We start from the raw sequence: 20021 nt of genomic DNA on the forward strand, positions 1-20021 counted from the left end.
CCTGCTCTTGTACTAGAAGGCTGACTGCAATGGCAAGCAGGCTGCTGATCTAATGGGATTTTGATACCTTGGAAGGGGAGACTTATGCAGTGAGCTGGCCGGAGGGCTGAATCACAAAGCAGGAATACACTGAGTCCCAGAGAGAGAAACCATGGGGCAAGGAAAGTGGCATTGGAGTAGAGTGGAGCTAATCCCCTGATGTGGCCCCAAGGAGCTACCCCCTTGTAAATGTATCCAAAGACAGTTGGTTAGACTGTGAAAGGGTTAAATAAGGATTTTTATCATTTGGCCTTCTGAAAATAAAGGAACTGTCTTTTACATGCTGGGGTACGTGTGTGTTAGACATGGTACTGCTTCGGTAAGTCCAGGCCTCTCCTCTGTGGAAGCAATAGGGAATGCCTACAGCTCTGAGTGCTCAGCAACTGCTTCCTGTGTAGGAGCAGTGAGTGAGTGTGATGAGCTTCAGCTGCCTCAGCAATATTTCTGATGGCTGTCTGCTGCCTCACTTCTGTGGGGAGAGGGCACTGCTCTGGCTACTCTTCAGAATGTTTGGAAAGAGCAAGATTAGTGCTCCACTCACCATAGTTAGGCCGAGCCTGGGAATACCGATTATGCAGGCCTGTTCCCCCACTCCCACTATAATCACAGAGCCCACCCACGGGGAGAAGGGAGTGAGGAGGGTCACAGGCTCAACAGCTGTGAGGCAGAGTGAAAAGAAGTTTGCAGGTAAGTTGAAGGGGAAGACAGGATCAGTTTTGCTGGGAAGAGGGTGGGCCAGGTCCAGGTAAGTCCAAGGAAACATCTGCTGGGAGTGGTTACACAGGAGATACTGAGCTGTGGTGAGTAGCATGGTGGGGCAGATATGGATTTGAGGTTAGAGAACTGAGAATAAGATGAAGAATGAGAGCAGGGATTTGATTGGAAGCCTAGGGAGTGGGTAGATAATCAGTTGATGGGATGGTGTAAGGGGGCAATGAATTGATTTATTAGGGACAGATGATGTATTGATGGGGGTTGGGGACCAGGAGATATATTAGAGAATTCTGGCTGGCAGAGGATGGACTGATGGAGGAAAATAGGCTGTGAGGGGGACATGGCATACATGGGGGAGCTGAATAGGAGAGCATAAAATGGATTGGTAGAAAAAGAATTGTTTTTTTGAAAGCAGACAATTGGCTGGCCTGAAAAGGTAGAAAGTGTAGTTAGGTGAAGGGGCAAAAATATTAGATTAGGGCAAAGAAGTGCTTGGGGAAGCTTGTGTGCATGGGGAAATAGATGTGTGGATGATTGGGGGTGGAGGATTGATGGCGCTATAATGACACAATATAGATGATGTGGGGGGGGGGGGGGAAGATGGAGCAATGGGAGAAAAAGCAAGAATGAGGGTGGGAGCTCTAACAAGCATTGTTGACAGGAGAGAGAGAGAGAGAGAGAGGAAAATAGGGTGGGAGAAAAGAAACCCCTGGAGTCATGCTACTAGAGAGTAGCTGGGGAGGGAAGAGGTCGCTGTGGCATGAGCTGTTTCAGACGTACAAGATTTCTACACAAATGGCCCTGACCTTTCAGGTAATTCATTAATTTTGGTGTTGCCTTTCTGCAAGGAGCAAACTCATTCCCCAATGGAAATATGAGGGGAAATCTCAGCAAGAAAGTCCTCTCAAGTCCTTTCCCCTGACTTGTTCCTGTGGGAGTGGACAGTCTGGCCCAGTACTATTTCAAGTGAAAGAAATTCTGTTAAAGCTTGTTACCTAAAAGACCATTTCCATTTTGCCCCTCTAGTAGCAAAGGAAGCTTTTGGTGCTAAAAGAGGCTATGTAATGTACAGTCTTCTAAAGCTGTTAAAAGGCTCTTAACAGCTCTATAAAATACCTGCTGCCGCCTCCTGCTCTTTCAGAATTTTTTACTGTAGTATTTATCTCCCTGGCTTACTCAGAATTTCCTCCCCTTTAAAAGATAAGTTGTTAATTATTTCTGAGATGTCAGGATCTAACTCCCCTCTAGCTATTAAAATGTACTTGCATTGTAGTTTTTTTATTAGGGTTGAGAGAATATTATAAAAAAAAAAAAAAATCTGCAAGTCAGCTGAATTCAAAATATCAACTTGATCGTGTAAATGGACCTTTCTTGTTCACTTTCTGAAAATATTTGAATGGTGGAGCTTTATAGGACCAATACTCATAAAAACAAAATCTTAAACGTCAATATTTGCTGTAAGTGAATCCTGAATTGTACAGTTGTCTAATCTTTGAAATTCATGCTGTATTGGCTAGTTTACATAGGTCCCTGCCATAAAGAAACAGAAACACTACCATGTAACTTACATAATTAGTGAACACTGCACAAAGTTTGGTATTGAAAACAATGTGTAAGTAAAAAAAAAATAAAAAATCAATATTTTGAATAACCACTGAGAACTTTGCAGTCTGTTTGAATAGAAAACAAGGCAAAATTGATGAATCAATTGTTCTGAATTATTTGCTCAGCACTAATTATTGTATGCTTAAAAGGGACTGAGGCCAGATGTAAATGAATGTGCCACTTTCCATGGGAAAATTGATTACATAAAATGTTACATTGCTCCCTGAATGAGAATTCTGAAAACTATATTAAATTCTTCAAAACTGGAACTCCCCACAGATGGTATACTAGGGTTTGTATGTCTAATATGTAATATCCACATATAACAGTGTTTTGTTAGAACCACTTGTGTGTGATTCTAGTTTTGTGTGTACATATATCTATGCGCACACACAAACTACATTATAAGAACATTAAAATGGCAAAGTTAAACACTCAAAAATTAGAAAATGCCAGAATTGAGGTTGTCCTGCATAAAAGCCTTAATTTGGCCTGATCATGTGCAAACTGGGATTTTTTTTCAGAGGCTCATTATTTGGGCAGACTTTAACAGAAATAGCAAAAAACTTCTCCGACCCCCCAGGTTGACTCTCCCTTTGCGTTCTGCCAAATTTTATGTCCCTGCTCCAAAGCATGGATGTGCTAGAGCTTCTCAATGAGACAGTGATGAGAATTCTTTAGATAGGGGGAACCACATTGTTTTGCACATCCTAGGAAATGGCTGAACCTTTTGTAGCTGAAGCTTTTTAAAAAAAAACAAAAAACAAACCTTTGCCTGAGGCAGATACTTGGCATGGAAAATTTTCAACCCAAATGTTTAACATTTGGCAAAGTTATAAGCAACTAAAAAGGATCTTAATGAAGTGTCAGGCTGGCTTTACTCTAGGCATCTCTAGTTGCACCACCTAAAATAAGAAGTTAGACTATCAGGGTTGGATTCTTGAGTGTGCCACAGATTTCCTCTGTGTCTTTGGGCAAACCACTCAGGGCCGGATTTTTAAAAAAGTGACCTTCATTTTTGAGACCACAACTGTAAATAGCTAAGGCTCCCTGTTCAGGGGTGCTGAGTGTTGTGTATTTTGTGTCCTGCCTAGCTTACCATAGCTAACAGAGCTAGACTATTATGCGATAGCTCAGCCTGTTCTGTTTGGTCTTAGAGAAGAAGAATAAACTCAGTCTGTGTGCGTTTACATCTCCATGTGATCCTGTCTGCTGGTTTCGCTCTGAATGAAGTTTAGTTCTAAGTATCCAAACATAACACTGAGAACCTATAACTAATTACAAAACTGGAAGCATTCAAAGTAGGTCACTTGAAAAACTATCCTCATGTGTCTGTCTCAGTTTGCCCTTCTGTGAAATGGGGCTAATACTTAACTATCTCACAGGAATATATGTCAAAATATATATGCACTTCTACAGGAGATTGCATCCAGCATCTGAAAGCATATTTGTATATTTTTTAAATAAGCCTCACAACACTCCAGTGAAGTGAGTAAATATTATCTCCTTCTTGTAAATGCAGTAACTGTACACATTGAAGTTAAGGTTTGTTTGGGCTCTTAAACTTTTGGATGTCCAGCTCAAGCATTTTTAGCCCCAGTGTAATTGAGTTCAGCTGGAGCTGCAAGTGTTCCTCACCTCTGAAAATGAGGCCCTAGATATCTAAGGTTGTGCTCCCCAAAAATTGAGACACCTATCATTAGAAGTCACTTTTGAAAATCTGCCACTCGGTCACTTGCTCAAAGCTGTGGTAGGGTTAGGAATCCAAGTCTTGTATCCAGACTCTTTACTCCTATGCTTTAGCTGCAAGACCATCCTTCCCATTGTTTAGTTTTAATTGGTTGTGTGAGGGGAAACCATAGAAGGTCAGAGAGATGAGCCCTTGGAGAAGACATTGTTACTGCAATATCAGGATTTCCCTACAAAATTTTGCAGCCTCTGAATCTTTATAACTCAAGGCTTGAAAGAACAGCAAATAATGTCTTGCTTTTGGAATCTCTACAGACAGTTGCCCTCTGCTGAGCTTAATTTAATTTCTTATTAAAAAACAAACCTAACTCTCCTACCCCCATTCTTGTATGCTTCTTTGTATCACAGATACTTGTCCCTGGTTGTACATTGGTCCCTGTCTGGCAAGATCTTTAGGGAGGCTTTTTTTTTTTTTTTTTTTTTAAAGCAAAACATTGATGGGTTTCTAGGTAGTCTTTCCTTTTTCTCAATCTTCTTACCCTAGTGCACAGTTTATCTGTGTCTAATGTCAAATGACTCAAATGGCCAGTGCTCACTCTTACTGAGTAGTCTGCACTGTTGGGCTATGAGGAGTCCTTCGCAAATGCGGCTTCCAGGTGTGGGACCAGGGCTGGTGGAGATGAAGATGAAAGGGGCGGGTCTGGTACCCAACTGAAAATCTCCCTAGTCACCCCCACCTTGGATTTCCTGAAGTGTTGCAACAAGGGCAAGCACCTCCTGCATGGACACCATGAAGTACTTCATAATGGGTGGGCGGGTAAGATGCAGGGCAGTGGGCATCTGGTGTAGGGTCCCGGCAGTTGAGCAGGGCTGTGTCTCTCTCAAAGTGAGAAAAAGGTGGTGCAAGTGCAGCGCTCCCACCCCTGGCAGTGCTACCTCTGGTGCTACTGGCCCATGTAAGCAAATGACTACTTGCTGTGGCTGTGACCTCTTTGCCTCTCACCAGTCTTCTCTGACTAAATTTTAAAGTTTACCCCAACCAGAGCATGTCAAGTCACTTTCACACCTGACCTGAGCACTATGGAATCTGACCACCAGGGGTGGGTGTGGTTCAGGTTGCAAGGCTCTACTTGCTGATACGCAGGGGATGTTACAATTCTTTGATGTTGACAGTGGCACTGTCAGCGCTGCCAGATTGATTCTGTGGGAGCGATTGAATGGCCGTGGAGACCCACTCAATTGATCCAGAAATTGATGACATTAATCCACTCCTGCAAGAACAGTAACCCTGTGTTGACAGGAGGGCATTTCCCACTGGCGCAGCATAGTGGAGACACTGTGGTAGGTAGAAATTAGGAAGTTGACAGGAGATACCAAGCTACTATAGCTTGAGTATCTCCCATCGACTGCCACCGAATTTTGCTGAGATGGTATGATTATTCTGGGAAAAAAACACTAAGATATGGTGGCAATCACCGTAATGTGAAAATACACTATACTGATTGAAAACAACACTTTGACAGACATCACTACTGGGATTTTGTTACCCTATCCAAAAAGGTCACTGTTTAGGTGTATGTAGTCCAAGGGTGGTGGTCTAGGAGCTCATTTAATGTAGGGTGAAAGGCCTGTTAAATATATATTGAGGTTTTTTTGACAGACAGAGAGAAAATTATGTTCCAGTTGAGAAAGAATTAGCGGCATTTATTTCCCACCCAACAAATTCCATCAGTGCATAGCTGGAATGGAAGACCAGGAGCAAATCACAAGCCACTTCAGGCTATTTTGACTAAATTGTTAGGGAATATATAAACAAGCTTGCAACCCATGTTACTTCAGCTGCAGAGATATAACCTTGAAGTTGCTTATACATTAGCTAGAGAGAGATTAAGTGGAGATTCTCTGACTGGAGCTATGTCTGATCAACCTACTGAATCTCATGACTGGTTCATTGAGGAGAACATGAGAATGGTATTCATGGACTGGGATGCTGTCTTAACACTGCCATGCTACACAGACAGATGATTCATAGCAAAACTGACACACTTGTGTGACCTGTCAACACTGGTAGCTAGAGTTTCTATGCAGAGGGAAATATACTGAAGAGTGGATCATGCACTACATAACTGACATAATAAGAGGTGTTTATCTTTCTTAAGATGACAAGGACAGATATGCTTAGTTTTAAGCATGAGTCAATTTAGTTGATTCAAGAGACTGAGCTAAACAAATCATTGGGCAGTCCTATCTCATCTGATTCTTGACTGAAACTTTACATTCATACAAAAAATTTGCAATATATCGCCTATAGCAGAAAAGGAGGCTGGAGGGAAGTTAAAGCGGAGTTCCTCAAGGATCGGTCTTGGGACCAATCTTATTTAACCTTTTTATTATTGACCTTGGCACAAAAAGTGGGAATATGCTAATAAAGTTTGTGGATGACACAAAGTTGGGAGGTATTGGGGATATCATACAAGAAGATCTGGATGACCAAACTGGACTAATAGAAATAAGATGAAATTTAATAGTAGAAAGTACAAGGTCATGCATTTAAAGACTAATAACAAGAATTTCTGCTATACCCTGGGGACGCATCAGTTGAAAGTGACAGAGGAGGAGAAGGACCTGGGTGTATTGGTTGATCACAGGATGAGTATGAGTTGCCAATGTGATGTGGCCGTGAAAAATGCCAATGCGGTCCTTGGATGCATCAGATGGGATATTTCCAGTAGAGATAGGGAGGTGTTAGTACCGTTATACAAGATGCTGGTGAGACTTCATCTGGAATATTGTGTGCAGTTCTTGTCCCCCATGTTTAAGAAAGATGAATTCAAACTGGGACGAGTGCAGAGAAGGGCTACTAGGATGATCCGTGCAATGGAAAACTTGCCTTATGAGAGGAGACTCAAAGTGCTTGGCTTTGTTTAGCCTAATCAAAAGAAGGTTGAGAGGAGATGTAATTGCTCTCTACAAATACATCAGAGGGATGAATACCAGGGAGGGAGAGGAGTTATTTAAGTTCAGTGCCAATGTGGACAAAATAACAAATGGATATAAACTAGCTATCAGGAAGTTTAGACTTGAAATTAGATACAGGTTTCTAACCATCAGAGGAGTGAAGTTCTGAACTAGCCTTCCAAGGGGAGCAGTAGAGGCAAAAAACCTAGCTGGCTTCAAAACTGAGCTTGATAAATTTATGGAGGGGGATGGAATGGCAATGGTATGGGATACCTAGTTTGGCAATTGACTGATCTTTGACTATTGGTGGTAGATATGCCAATGGCCTTGATGGGACATTTGATGGGTTGGGTTCTGAGGTATTACAGAGAATTCTTTCTTGTGTATCTGGCTGGTGAGTCTTGCCCACATGCTCAGGGTTTAACAGATCACCGTATTTGGGGGTGGGAAGGAATTTTTCCCCAGGGCAGATTGACAAAGGCTCAGGGGGGGCTTGCCTTCCTCTTTAGCATGGGGTATGACTCACTCGCTTGTGGATTCTCTGTACCTTAAAGTTTTTAAACCATGATTTGAGGACTTTAATAACTAAGTCATAGGTTAGAGATTTATTATAGGAGTGGGTGGTTGAGGTTCTGTGGCCTGCATTGTGCAGGAGGTCAGACTAGATGATCATACTGGTTTCTTCTGACCTTAGAGTCTGAGTCTATGAAACAGAATATTTTTATAAATGACAATGAAGTTAGCAAATCACAGTAAGTCAGTATATTTTGTGTGTATAAAACCATATACGTGGAGGTGATGATATCATAAATTGTGGAATTATATTATAAATGAGTTTACTACCCTGGTATATCATAGATGCTATTCAGACAAAAGTAGCTGTGTCACCTCTGCCCTCTAGCTGGGGTACCTTTTACAATACTTTGCTGCTGTAGCCTCCAGCCTGGACTGCTCACAAACAGCCTCCAGAATGCAAGTCACTTCTAGCTATGTCTCTGTGTGTCCTACAGCCAGCCAGCTACAACTTGGTTTGTACCAGCCTTGGTTATACTGCACGGTGATCCCAACACACTTTCAGTCTTAGATTTTCCCACCAGAAACCTAAGTCCTGTACTGCCCACCCTCTCCTGGACAATTCAAGTTTTATATTAAATGTTATTTTTTTAATAGAAATAATATGCACACAACTTGCCACCCCAAATGAAGTTTCCCAGACACGTCAATTTAAACACACTGGATTAGGTAAAACAAGTTTATTAACTACAATGAGGTAAATTTTAAGTGAGTATAAGAAATGAGGCATAAAAGTCAGAAATGGTTACAAGAAAATATAGTTAAAATGCTACGGTACCTACCTTAAACTATATCAATGTAACCCTCCTCTATTTCTGGGTTACTTGGGAGCCGGCAACACTCACCGGTGTGCAAGGGCGCTAAGGTTGTTAACAACAAAGGAGATCCTGAGTGTCCCAGCGGTGATGTAGGATAGGTGGGAATCCTCTATCCACCCCCCTGCTGCAGTCCCTTTACTTTTAAAGAAATTTAAACTTGGCGGTGCCTCCACCTGGCTGGCCCCTGCACACGCTTAATAGCGGGCCTTGGGAGCTTCCAGGACTAAACCTAGTCTGATAATAATAATAATCGGAGACAGGTCTAATTTAACAATTGCACTTATGCAAACTAAACATCCAATATACTTAAATTAGAGTTAACACAACTTTACTTAACAAATTAAAGAAATATGGCATAACAGACTGAAACTAAACATCACTATTATGTTAAATCCACAGGGCGGCTGAGTACATCAATTAATAAAAATAGTATAAAAAACCAAATGAAACTTGTCTAAACTTCCATTTACACTGCCACTGGTTACCCCACCTGCAGAGTGTACACTCCCCAAGAGTTCAGAGCCCTAACCCCTTGCTTGCGTGGGCGTGCTTGAAGATCTGAAGCAGACAGCACTCTGTGGGTTCAGTGTTCCAGTTCAGCCCAGTTGTCACGCTGGAGGTTTGGAGCTGGCCCAACGAAATGTCTGCAGTCCTGGCCCTGCTTGAAAAGACTCTCCCTCTGCCTCTTCTCAGGCCCAGTGAAAGTCTCTGTGCAGTGCCCCTTCCCTTACACGCCCTGCCCCAAACAACGGGGGGAGGGCACTTCACACTACCGGCTCAGTCCCTGCCCTGGCTTGGGCAATGCCACCAACCTCCGAAGCTCCCTGCTCGATCAGGCTCCAGCAGGCTCTCAGTCGCAGCTTTGGGACCCCGGCAGCAGGCAGCAGCAGTCAGCCAGCAGCTTCCAGCCTCAGCTGCACTCCACCCTAGCACCAAAATGGAGTCCCCCACATGCTATTCCCTGTCTCCCTGGAAGGGGAAGAGTCTCTCCCCTTTTCCCCAAGGCATCATGGGAGTTGTAGTCTCCCAGGCTCTTCCCAACTGTAAACTCCCAATCAAGTTCCAAGGCCCCTGAAGTACAGGGTGCCTACATCAGAATCAAGGAAAGTTTCTCACCATATGCTTTTATCAGGCTTACTGACCAAACTTCTTAGCTCAGGATTCCTTCTCTGAGTTCAATGACTGCTTCCTTTGTCACTTTTGGTGCTGCGAACATGATTGTGCTAGGAGAGAGAGAGAGGGAGTTTTTCCTTCCTTTTTATAGTTTGTCCCCCTATTGAAAAAACCTTTCCAGTTGGGTACCAGGAGACATAAGGTCTAAATGGAAGGATGTTCCCTGCTGTTTTTTTGTCACCTGTTTTGAGCTTCCTTTCTCTCCCTTTCCTGGATGATGACTCTGTATACTGCTTAAATGCAAATTAAACAGATCACTCGTTCCTTTGCTGGAGATACACCTGTTTGCCAACCTCAGTGTGGAACATGTGGTGTTAAGTACATGCAGTATTGTCCTGATAAAATGTGGCAATGTCGACCAGAAAATTATGGGTTTTTCAAGTGATATTGTACAAAGATTGTTACAATAATGTGTCGGGTGTGGACATGGACATTCTGTCGCAGCACGTTCCACTCCTGTCTTCTGCCCATGACTCTAATTGCTTTCACACAACTGCCTATATTTTGAATTGGTCCAATAGAGAAAATATTTCCTTTGCGTCCCCATTTGTGGAATTCACTTAAAATCTGAGCCCATAAAACAAATATGGGTTTCATGGCACCACTTTTCCTTGGCCAGACAGCAGTACCATCACAGGGCATCCAGAACCTCTGTGCCTCCAAGCCTAAACTGCGGAGGATGTGGCAGTGCTCACAGGAGGTTCAGATACATGCTGTCCAAGTACTGTATAAAGATTCCATACTAAACCAGTGGTTCAGTTAGTGTTCCAGAAATTTAAGTGCTTGTAACCTCTGTAAACCACAAAGAGGAACAAGTTGTCATCACTTGCTGTATTAAATATTATTTTATACCTTGAACTTGAGTGACAGCAGATTGTAAAGCAATTTCACTATTTCTTTTTAATCATGAGGAAAGGAGGTGAAAATTGAAGGGGGGAAAAAGGGGTGTATTTATGTAGTGTACTGCTGCTTTAAAATTATGTATGCATGGCCAGGACCTGGGTCCCTCCCACTGTAAGGAGAACTAGATGCAGGCCTGAGGAGTTAGGCTGTTGTAGCCACTGCTCTTGGGCTCCAGTTAATAAACTGCTTACCTGTGGGTCTAAGCGTTCCTGCTGCCAAGGCCTGTTTACAAAGGGTAACTGGGGTTACCATGGTGTTGCCAGGCAACGGCAGCCAGAGTTCCTACTGACGAGCCAATTGTCAAACCGAGGGAGCAGTATCCTCTTCTTCGAAATGCAATAAATAACGGTAACTCAACTTTATTTATCAATTGCAATTAAACAGTGCTGGCTGTCCATATATAACCCAAATTCTATATGCATCCATAGTGTCGGTAAACAACAGCGCAGACATTTTCTATTAAAAGATTCACACAGGACAGATGGTGGTATGTTTTTAATCAGCTTTACTGAGAGCTAAAAGAAACTGCGTCAAATGGACAATAGGGGTAAGAAAGAAAGAGCTTTGCAAACTTAAACTATATCTTTTTTCATTCAAACTTTGGATGCACCTTTAATTTCCCATTTGTGTGTTTTGGATTTTGTGTCATAAGTGCAGGTGAATAGTTGTTGGTATAGTATAGCAGAACATTCTGTGTACTTTAAATATAGAACTGCATAGCTGACCTCCTGTGTGGCTTAAATGTGGAACTGTAAAGCTGACATGCACATGGATTTTTTTAATTATGTCGCAAAGTTTGAGATTCTAGGTTTTTAAAAAATAATTCTTAAAAAATCCATGTATTTGGTAGCTAAACTGTCCTTTTATATAATATAGCATTTTATTTTCATTGCTTTCTGGAGTAATTGTGTTTTTTATTGTAATAGAACTGGGCCAAACTCTGTGAATCAGATATATGTATACAACTTCCATTAGGCCTAGTCCTACATTCCTTACTCAGAAAAAACCCCCGCGTAAGTTAAATAATACTCAAGTTAAAGGGAATTTTATCTGAGTAAAGATCGTAGGTATGACTCACTGACCTGAAGTTGAAGGAACAGTTTGGCCCCCAATATTTCAATGGGACCTCTTCAGTTTAAAAAAATGCAGCATTCACCTTGGATACTGTCTGTTTGTATTGGTTTACAGATGCTGGCGGTCACCCACATCTGTGTCGTTGGCCAGAAGAATATCAGCGCTCTCCAAGAATGCAAACCTGCCTTGGTTTCCCAAAGATGAAACTCTGCATCATTTTGAAAGCACGCTACTTGAAAGCATTATTGTCAAGATGGACGGCATTATTTATTTAGGGATGCTTTATCAGTAGGAGACTTTTTTGTAAACATGAATTGCCTGGTTCTTTCCTTGGGCCGTGGCTTCATATTTCATGTCATTGAAACATTGCTCTTTGCTTATTATGCCTTCTTATCATTGGTTAGCTCACAGGGACATTTCCCAAAGTTAGAAAATGTGGGAGTTTTCAAATATGTGTCTATTGTGCCAATTCAAGCAACGTGTGGATTGCCAGACAGAAGTACTTTTTGTCATAGTTCTATTGAAGTTGAAAGTATTCAGTCCTGTACCCAGCGGTTTTGTACTCAGGAGTGTCCATATAGATCTTCACATGCCCCCTACACTGCACTTTTCTCAATAGGCCTTGGCACCTGTATCACAGAAGACAAGAATGATTTGCATCCAGGCTCCTCCATCAACTCTACAAGTTTTATTTTTCATAATCACAAGGATTGCTTTTCTACTCCCCGTTCACAGAAGCTCGCAGCATCATTTACTGTAACTGTGTGGCTGAAACCTGAGCAAGAAGGTGTAATGTAAGTAGTGTTGCAGGTGTTTACTTTCATGATGCTCTTAAAAATCAGTCATTGTAGTCAAGGCTGCTCTTTGTTGAATTTTAAATAGCACACTAAGGTTCATTGTAGGAAAGAATAAGACATTTTAAAAATTATATCTCAGATCAGGGGCTTCATGCTCTGCAAATATTAAGGCAAATGAAGGCTGTTCCTGCAGTGTTTACTTATGAGTAGAGTCAGTAATTTCAATGGGGATATTCATTTACAAACCCATGTTCTTTCTTTCAGTTAAATGTATTCGATCCTAATTTATATTAACTTTTCAATGCGATTTGTAAAAAAAAATTTAAAATGTGTCGTGCCTTTTTTTGCTTTATTTTTTAAGATGGATGAAGATGAGCTAACATTTAAAAAAAATCTCCTTTAAAAAAAGAAAAGGTAGAACTATCAGGAATATATGGTCTAGCTATTACAGTTTTGCTGGAGGACTTCTGCCAGATTTAGGGATCGAAAAAGTGGGTGAGGAACTATCTCTTATTGGACCATCTTCCGTTGGTGAAAGGTTTAGGGATGTTTGTTGAATTTGAAAGGGTGCTAAACCTTTTTAAAAAGACTAACATTTTGAATAAAATAAGTCATTAAAGTTTAAATAGGTGTTTAAAAATGAAGTTTTAAAAACTGACTAAAAATTGCTTCCTTTTTCAATTGCTTAAATTTTACTCTCCAAGCAAATGTGATATCACTATATTAGTTCTGCCAGGGTAGAGCTGTTGGATTTAAGTTTACAACATGTTAAGGTGAAATGAATTATTTCATTTAAGACCTTGTCATAGGATGTGGACCACATACATGTATTGATAATGTGGTCAAAATCAGTGATTGAACATGAGACCTCCAGCAATAAAATTGCAGGTCCTTACCACTTGGGCTAAAGGAGAAAATCAGCTATGATACAGTTGTGGGGGTTATAGGCTCTGAAGCTACCTGCTGTGACTGTATGTTACATACAGTAGCTTTAAAGACCACATCCTGAGCATCTGATATCCACACAAGTTAAAGTCCAAGCTGGAGTGCTGCTCTATAACAAACTGATGTCTATATACATACAGGTGTTATGGTCATAAGTCCCTTCAACTTGATCTCAAGGAATAATTCTAACCATGATGCAGCAAAGTGCTTAAGCATGCTTAATTTTAAACAGATTAGTAGTCCCATTGAAGTCACTTGGTGTAATAGTGGGACTATGTGCATGGAAATTAATGTGATTAATCATCGCTTAATGTTAAGCATGTGCTTAAATGCTTTACTGAATCAGGACCTCTGTCAGGTGGTAGCAGTCCTAAGCAAGGTCTTATGCCTGGTTCTTCATTGGCTTACTCAATATATTGCACTCATTTTGTAGATGCATAAAGGACTACACAAAGGGCATATCTAGTGCTTATCAAGGAGATTCACACTTTAAAATCCTAATTTTAATATTTTTATTTAATGTTTGTATGGGATACCAGCAGTTTCTGTGACTTTGGCAATAGATGTTCAGCACACATACATGCAAGTTATGCTGATAGACCACAATTGGTTACAAACTAGTGATGCAGCAGACCAAACCTGGAACAAAAGCTCAGCACATCATCAGGAGATGGAGTGCTTGGAGTATTAAGCAAATAGACACATTGGACAAGGCAGGTCACTTAGAAAGCCAGTCAACCACTCGGTGCCATGCAAACAGGCTCTGAAGTCTAACTCAGCAGGCATGCAGGCCCCCACACAGAATGCAGCATTACAAGAGTAGACAGAGAGAATGGCATTTTCCTCTTTTCTTATACTTGGTGTGTAGTGAACCTATCCTTAGATACTCATAGCAGCAGTAGCACCTGCCACCTGTCCTACATTTTGTAGGACCTGCCTATATCTTTAAAAAAAAAAAATCTTTATAGGACAGAGAGACACTCCAAACCCCTTTGACCTAAGAGAAGGTGCAGTGTAATGGGAGGCATACTGACCAAGGCATCACACAACTGCCTTGCAACACTAAGGAGACAGGAGAGTATCAGTCACCCATTTTACGAATAGGTTAACTGAAAATTTATACAAGGTACTTATGGCAGTGTTGGAATAGAATTCTGATCTCAAATATAACTGATCCAAGTCTCATCTGTTTTTCTACACTGTCTTTCAGAATGAATCTGCCAAGTCTGCGTGCTGTCTGAAATGTGCTCTAAACAATAGTCCCCGCTTTGCTCCCAGAGCTGGGAATAGAACCCAGGACTAATGTTGAGAGACTGTGAAAGACTCCAGAATAGAAAGATAAATACACACCCAAAGATGCAGAATTAAGGTTGCATGTATATTTATTAATGGCAATTACTAAGGTTGCAACCTTCATTCTTTTAACATACATGTTTTGTAGTATTTATAGGTGCCCCTTTTAAGTTAGCACTTTGAGAAACTGAAGAAAGAATAGTAAGAAAACAGAAACACGAAGATTTCATATAATATAGAAAGTCATCTTTGTGTAACCATTGTATCTGTAATTTAAAAATAGTACATTTCTCTCCTTTTGGACAATAAAATGGTGATCCCTCTCCTCTTTCTTGGTCTGTCCTTTCTTCCCTTCTCCCTCCCCATATGCATTCTGCATGCTATAGATCACCCTCATTTTCTTTTTGAGTAGCTGACCGGTATGTGTGATAAGAAGCCAAGAAGTAGCTTTCTGGGGATGTTTTTTTACCAGGAAGTTGGAACAATCACAGAGAATGGCTGTTCCTTTTTGCAGGAATGCAAAGTACTATTCCTAGCCAGGACTGAGACTGATATGCCTATTTCACCTTTATTGACATCATTTCTTCCTCACACACACACCTCACTTTTTCAGGGGTGGGTCACAATTCATATCTGTAATTTCCAGTTTTCAAAATCCAGTACATCAAGGTCACTTCCCTTCTTAAAGTCATGACACCTGTGGGGATTAAAAAAAATGTAGGGGGTGTTTGTTTTAGATAAGTAAAATAAACAAATCCTGGATTATCCAATTATTGTTTATCCAGGAACTGGGTAAAGCCAGTTCCTAAATATTTTGCTACTTAGCTGTGCCTTCTCTCACATTTATTATCTACCAAAACTAGCATGTTTACAGGCAAACAAAACATTGAGAAGACCAATCAGCAAAATAGTAAGAAATGTGTTTTTAGTAAGCTTGGAAAATAGGAGTCTGTGTTTGGCAAGTAGATTTTTATTAACAGCATCTCTGGGGCATAAAAAGAGTAACAGTCAAAATCCATTTTATTTTTCATTTAGTTGTTTTAAATGTGAGTCGGTTAACAACCAAGGTACCTTCACCAGTAAGCCAACTGCTATGATACTTTCATGTGGGATGGGGGGGCAGAGTGGACAACATAAAGGAATGATGTTTAATAGCAAAGTGTATTCTAAACTGATATCTTGGAACAAATTTCACTTACTCCAGTGAGGTCTATGGAGATCGGAGTGTAAAATTGGCTTAACTCAGATTTAGTCCAGTGTAGCCAAGATCAGAATTTGGCTCTTCATATGCATGTTCCTGGATGGGTAAGTTGAAGACTGCCTGAATGGCTTGACGGATTGACAATGGAATGTTTAGCTTTTCAACTTTAGATTGCCCATTCAGTGGTGTCTAAAATACCTTGCCATCTGAAGGCTTTTATGTAGCCTATCTGCTGCATAGCTGCAGACAACATCGCGATGTGTGGTAAAACTAGTTAGACAGCTAAATATGTTAAATGAATTTGTGTGGCCTCAGTCAAGTCCCTTGTTCATAAATGTCCACATTGCATTTGGTGCTAACCTCAAATCTCAGCAAAAGAGGTGAGGATTGACTGAATTCTTGCAATGTGGGTCCTCTGGAGAAGGAAGAGGCGTAGCTACAGGTCAACGTGGGGGAATCCTGCATTGCTGGTGGCTGTCCTGGTTCTGTTCTGTGGGAAAAAAACAGGACTTCTCTCTCCAGAACCTGTCAGCCTGGCACCTGTATTCACTTTATTAAAATTAAAAGAAAGTGTGCTAGTGGCTCACTGCCTTATCAGGATGCACAGTGTTGTGTAGCTTTGTAGGAAAGGTACAGCAAAGAAACTAATGAGCTAGAAATTTAAATATTAGTTTTACAGACTATACCCAGCTACCATGTTTTCTGTCATAGATCCATGAAGAAAGGAAGTGAGACTGTGGGGAATAAATTGCAAATAAAGAATCTCCTTTCAAGTTAAAGGGGTTTTAATGGGAATATTTTTCTGTAAGTGTAGTATATCCTGCGACACCTCTGTCACTGAGCATCCACTCGGGTTGTATTTTTAACATTTTATTTTAATACATTCTGGTTAGCATCACTTTCATGCATAGCACCTTGGCTTGAGTGGGTCTGTATGTGTGCCTCTGACCTTATGCTGTTTTTCTTGGTTATGTCCAAAGGTGTGTGATGGAAAAGGCAGTTGATGGGCAGACTGTGTTCAAACTCACAGTTTCCGAAAAAGAGACCGTGTTTTATTATCACACAGTAAATGGTTTGCAGCCGCCAATAAAAGTAATGACACTGGGGAGAATTCTTGTGAGGAAATGGATTCATCTTAGCGTGCAGGTGAGTAAATTTCTTTTTAAAAAAACTTGATTAAATGCAGGAATCGTGAGAGTCCATATCTGCACAAACACTCAAGCTGTAGGGAAAATGTGAATCAGTTGATATTGGTGAATTGAGGGATCCTGCAGGAGTTGATAGCTGTTGAAATATTGTAGGATCAAGCCCTTAAAGTAAATTTAAGTAATTTTGAGTAAATTTGGGGGCAGATTTTGAAATAAACACTAATTTAGCACTGTTACAACAGCACATATTCAACCTGGTGAAACAGGACTAAAAGCCTCTTCTTTCAGCCCCATAAACTCCAAGCTCTAGCGCTGGAGGTAAAGGAGAATTCCTTTTTGAGATAGCCTCTAGAGGGCAACATCACACTCAAATATAGTCACAAAGGCTGGTATCCTGCAAAGAGTTATGCATGTGCTTAAGTTTATGCACTTAAGCATAGCACCATTGTTTGAGTGGGACTACTTATAGTGTGCAAAGTTGAGCATGTGCAGAACTCTCTGAAGGATCAGGGTCAGAGCAAGTACATTTACAACACTATATAATTTTATTTTTATTAAATATCATACACAATTCTAAGTACATAGTCTCTGCAGCTTAAAAGTTAATCTTCCCTTTTTAATAATTTAAAAGATATCCATTGAGGTGCAAGAGAAGTTTTTTGTTAAATATATTTACAAAAATCAGTCAGCAAATAAAGTAGGAACTAAAATACTTTCAATTATTTACATGTCTTATAATTCCCTACAGACCATGCTAAATCCTGTTTGTAATCTAACTTCAACTAATAATTTAATCAACACTAATTATCCTGAATTGAAATGTTTTTCTTCATTTAGCTTATGTTACCTGTACAATTTAAGTTTATTTGGTTAACAATACAATTAAGAAATGGCTTCCGTGCATTCTAGCAACTTGCTAAATGGTATTGACCCTGATTTGCATTTGAAGTGCTGATCTCTTCTCTCATAGAAGTATCCAAGCTGTCCTTGATTTTTTTTTTCAGTTTTCTTTTTCCTGAGATAGCAGTATAGTAGTGTGAATAAAATTTTGGCTGTTGAATTAAGAGTGACCTTAAAGTAGAACTAATGAACTTTACACTTCAAACACTCAGAGGGTGCTATATTACTGCTACGTCTGTCAGCCACATTTTGTGTACTAGCTTCAGAAGCTGCTGAAGGCTGGGATAGCCAAGTGAAAAGCAAATGGACCAGATTTCTAAAAAAAAAGTTTGAAATTGCATTTAAAAAAAAAAAAAGCTCTCTGCCATTTAGTCCTTTTTTTTCGGGGTGGCACTATCCATGGTGCAGTTCTAGTAATGCAGCTTGTGGCTGCCTTCGTCTGTCTCCTAAAAGAACTACAATCTATAGAGACCTAAGGAGACTCTCAACTTAATCCTTTGCTGCACTGCTCAGATCAGGATAGAGCCTTGCATGCTATGACCTGAAGTGTGTCTCGGCCACAACTCCCTACAAATGATAACGTTAGCAGCCTGCTCCATATATTGTAGAGTAGATGAGGCTTTTGATCTCCAGGCAGTGTGCATCGAGGCCTTCAGTTTGGCAACTTTTTTTTTTTCTCCCCCTGCATTTAGGTGCCACCTTCCCATCTTTACAGAATTGTAAAAATAGTGCTGAGAGTTAAGTTACCAATGTTGGGGGTGACTGCAGAGAAGAGAGGAAGTAATGTTCGTATGGTAGCTTTATATTCATGTGGTGGAGAAGTGTTCTTAAATAAAATTTAGTTAATTCTGGTTAAAATCCTGGTGAAGACAAGGCAGTCTATTGTTTTTCACATTGGGTCAAATTAAACCCCAGGTTCCCCCATTCTCTAATTCAATTTGCCAACTCATGTGAAAACTATAGCCTTGTCTTAACTAATTCTAGTTAATATCCTAGTAAACTTAAATACATACCTTTATTTTGTAGTGGAGACAAGACTCAAGACAGCGCTGATTGCTTGATCAATTAGAAAAAGTTTAGGGCCTTTCTCTGACCAACTTGATCTTTAAAGTGTATATTTGTTAGGTGCAATGGGTCATGAACACAGGCCAGGGGGACTGATGGTAACCTTACCCTCTGCACCACTGATCTCTGAGGGCTGATAAGGGAACTGCTGCTAATTCCCCACCACCAGAAGCTACACTCGCTGACTTGGTGGGGTCAGATGACTAACAGCACATTGCTGATTGAACATCACAGCTATAAAATTTCCTGTCCCTGTCTCATCCCTCATCAGAACAGCTAGTTGCTAGGCCTGTTGCTGCTCTGAAACCAAATCCATGCATCCTCACATGGTCCCTGTTCTTGTTATCTCATCTTGGTCTTGCTACTGCGCCTTGCACCTGTTCTTGTTACCTTTTTCCTGCTTCCTCATTCTGACTCCTGTTGCAGATTCTGGCTTTGACCCTTGGCATGAGTTCTGACTCCAACTCTGGCTTTGCCCCTTGGTGTGACCACGACCCCAATTCTACTCTTGGCTGTGACCATTAGGTCAGACAGCTCTCGTCATGGGCCCTGACAGCTTGCTGAGACCAAGCTCATCTCCATTGGAACACATTGTTGAACCCCTTGACTGAGTATGGACACTGTTGGGGCTCTCTCCCTGCTGTTGTCCCAGGGCCCTCTGAGTCCACAGGAAGAAATGGCAGAAACACAGAAACTGAATGACCAAGTACGACAGCTGCAGACAGTAAATTGTTCCTTGCAAGAGCAAGCTACAGCACTCAGCGTGGCTATGGGTAACCACTCAGCTTCTCTTATGACACCAAATCAGGTGACTGGCCTCAGAGTTTCTTTGCTGGACAGAGATGATGGTACCTGCAGTGAGTTTTGTGGGTTCATTACCTAATACAGATTTCTGTTTGTTTCAGCCCCAGGAGTTCATGACAGATCAAGTTAAGATGGGGCTAGTACTTGAGCCTACCTTGCCGGGGAATCCCTGTCATGGGCCTTACTCTTTTTAGAAAAGAATCACCCAGTACTGACCAAATGGGACTTGTTCTTACAAGGCTTTGCCATTATTTTCAATGACCCTTACAAGTCTGGACAGTAGAGACTGCCATACCAAAGCTTAGGAAAAACCTGGGGTTAG

At 41.0% G+C, this 20021-nt stretch overlaps 1 protein-coding gene across 1 annotated transcript in view; it reads left to right on the forward strand.

Annotated features, from left to right (window-relative positions):
- Positions 1–11812: 11812 nt before the first annotated feature.
- USH2A (usherin) overlaps positions 11813–20021 on the forward strand; it is a 511874-nt gene continuing 503665 nt past the window's right edge. Inside the window, exons 1-2 of the mRNA XM_067564962.1 lie at positions 11813–12340; positions 16763–16928. Of these exons, the coding sequence (XP_067421063.1) occupies positions 11856–12340; positions 16763–16928 (651 nt within the window). The 5' untranslated portion in view covers positions 11813–11855. The remainder of the gene's footprint in view (positions 12341–16762; positions 16929–20021) is intronic.

The sequence above is a fragment of the Emydura macquarii genome, unplaced genomic scaffold, assembly GCF_026122565.2.
Source record: "Emydura macquarii macquarii isolate MOO-44397 ecotype Brisbane River unplaced genomic scaffold, CSIRO-AGI_Emac_v2 contig_2676, whole genome shotgun sequence".
Taxonomy (NCBI): domain Eukaryota; kingdom Metazoa; phylum Chordata; order Testudines; family Chelidae; genus Emydura; species Emydura macquarii.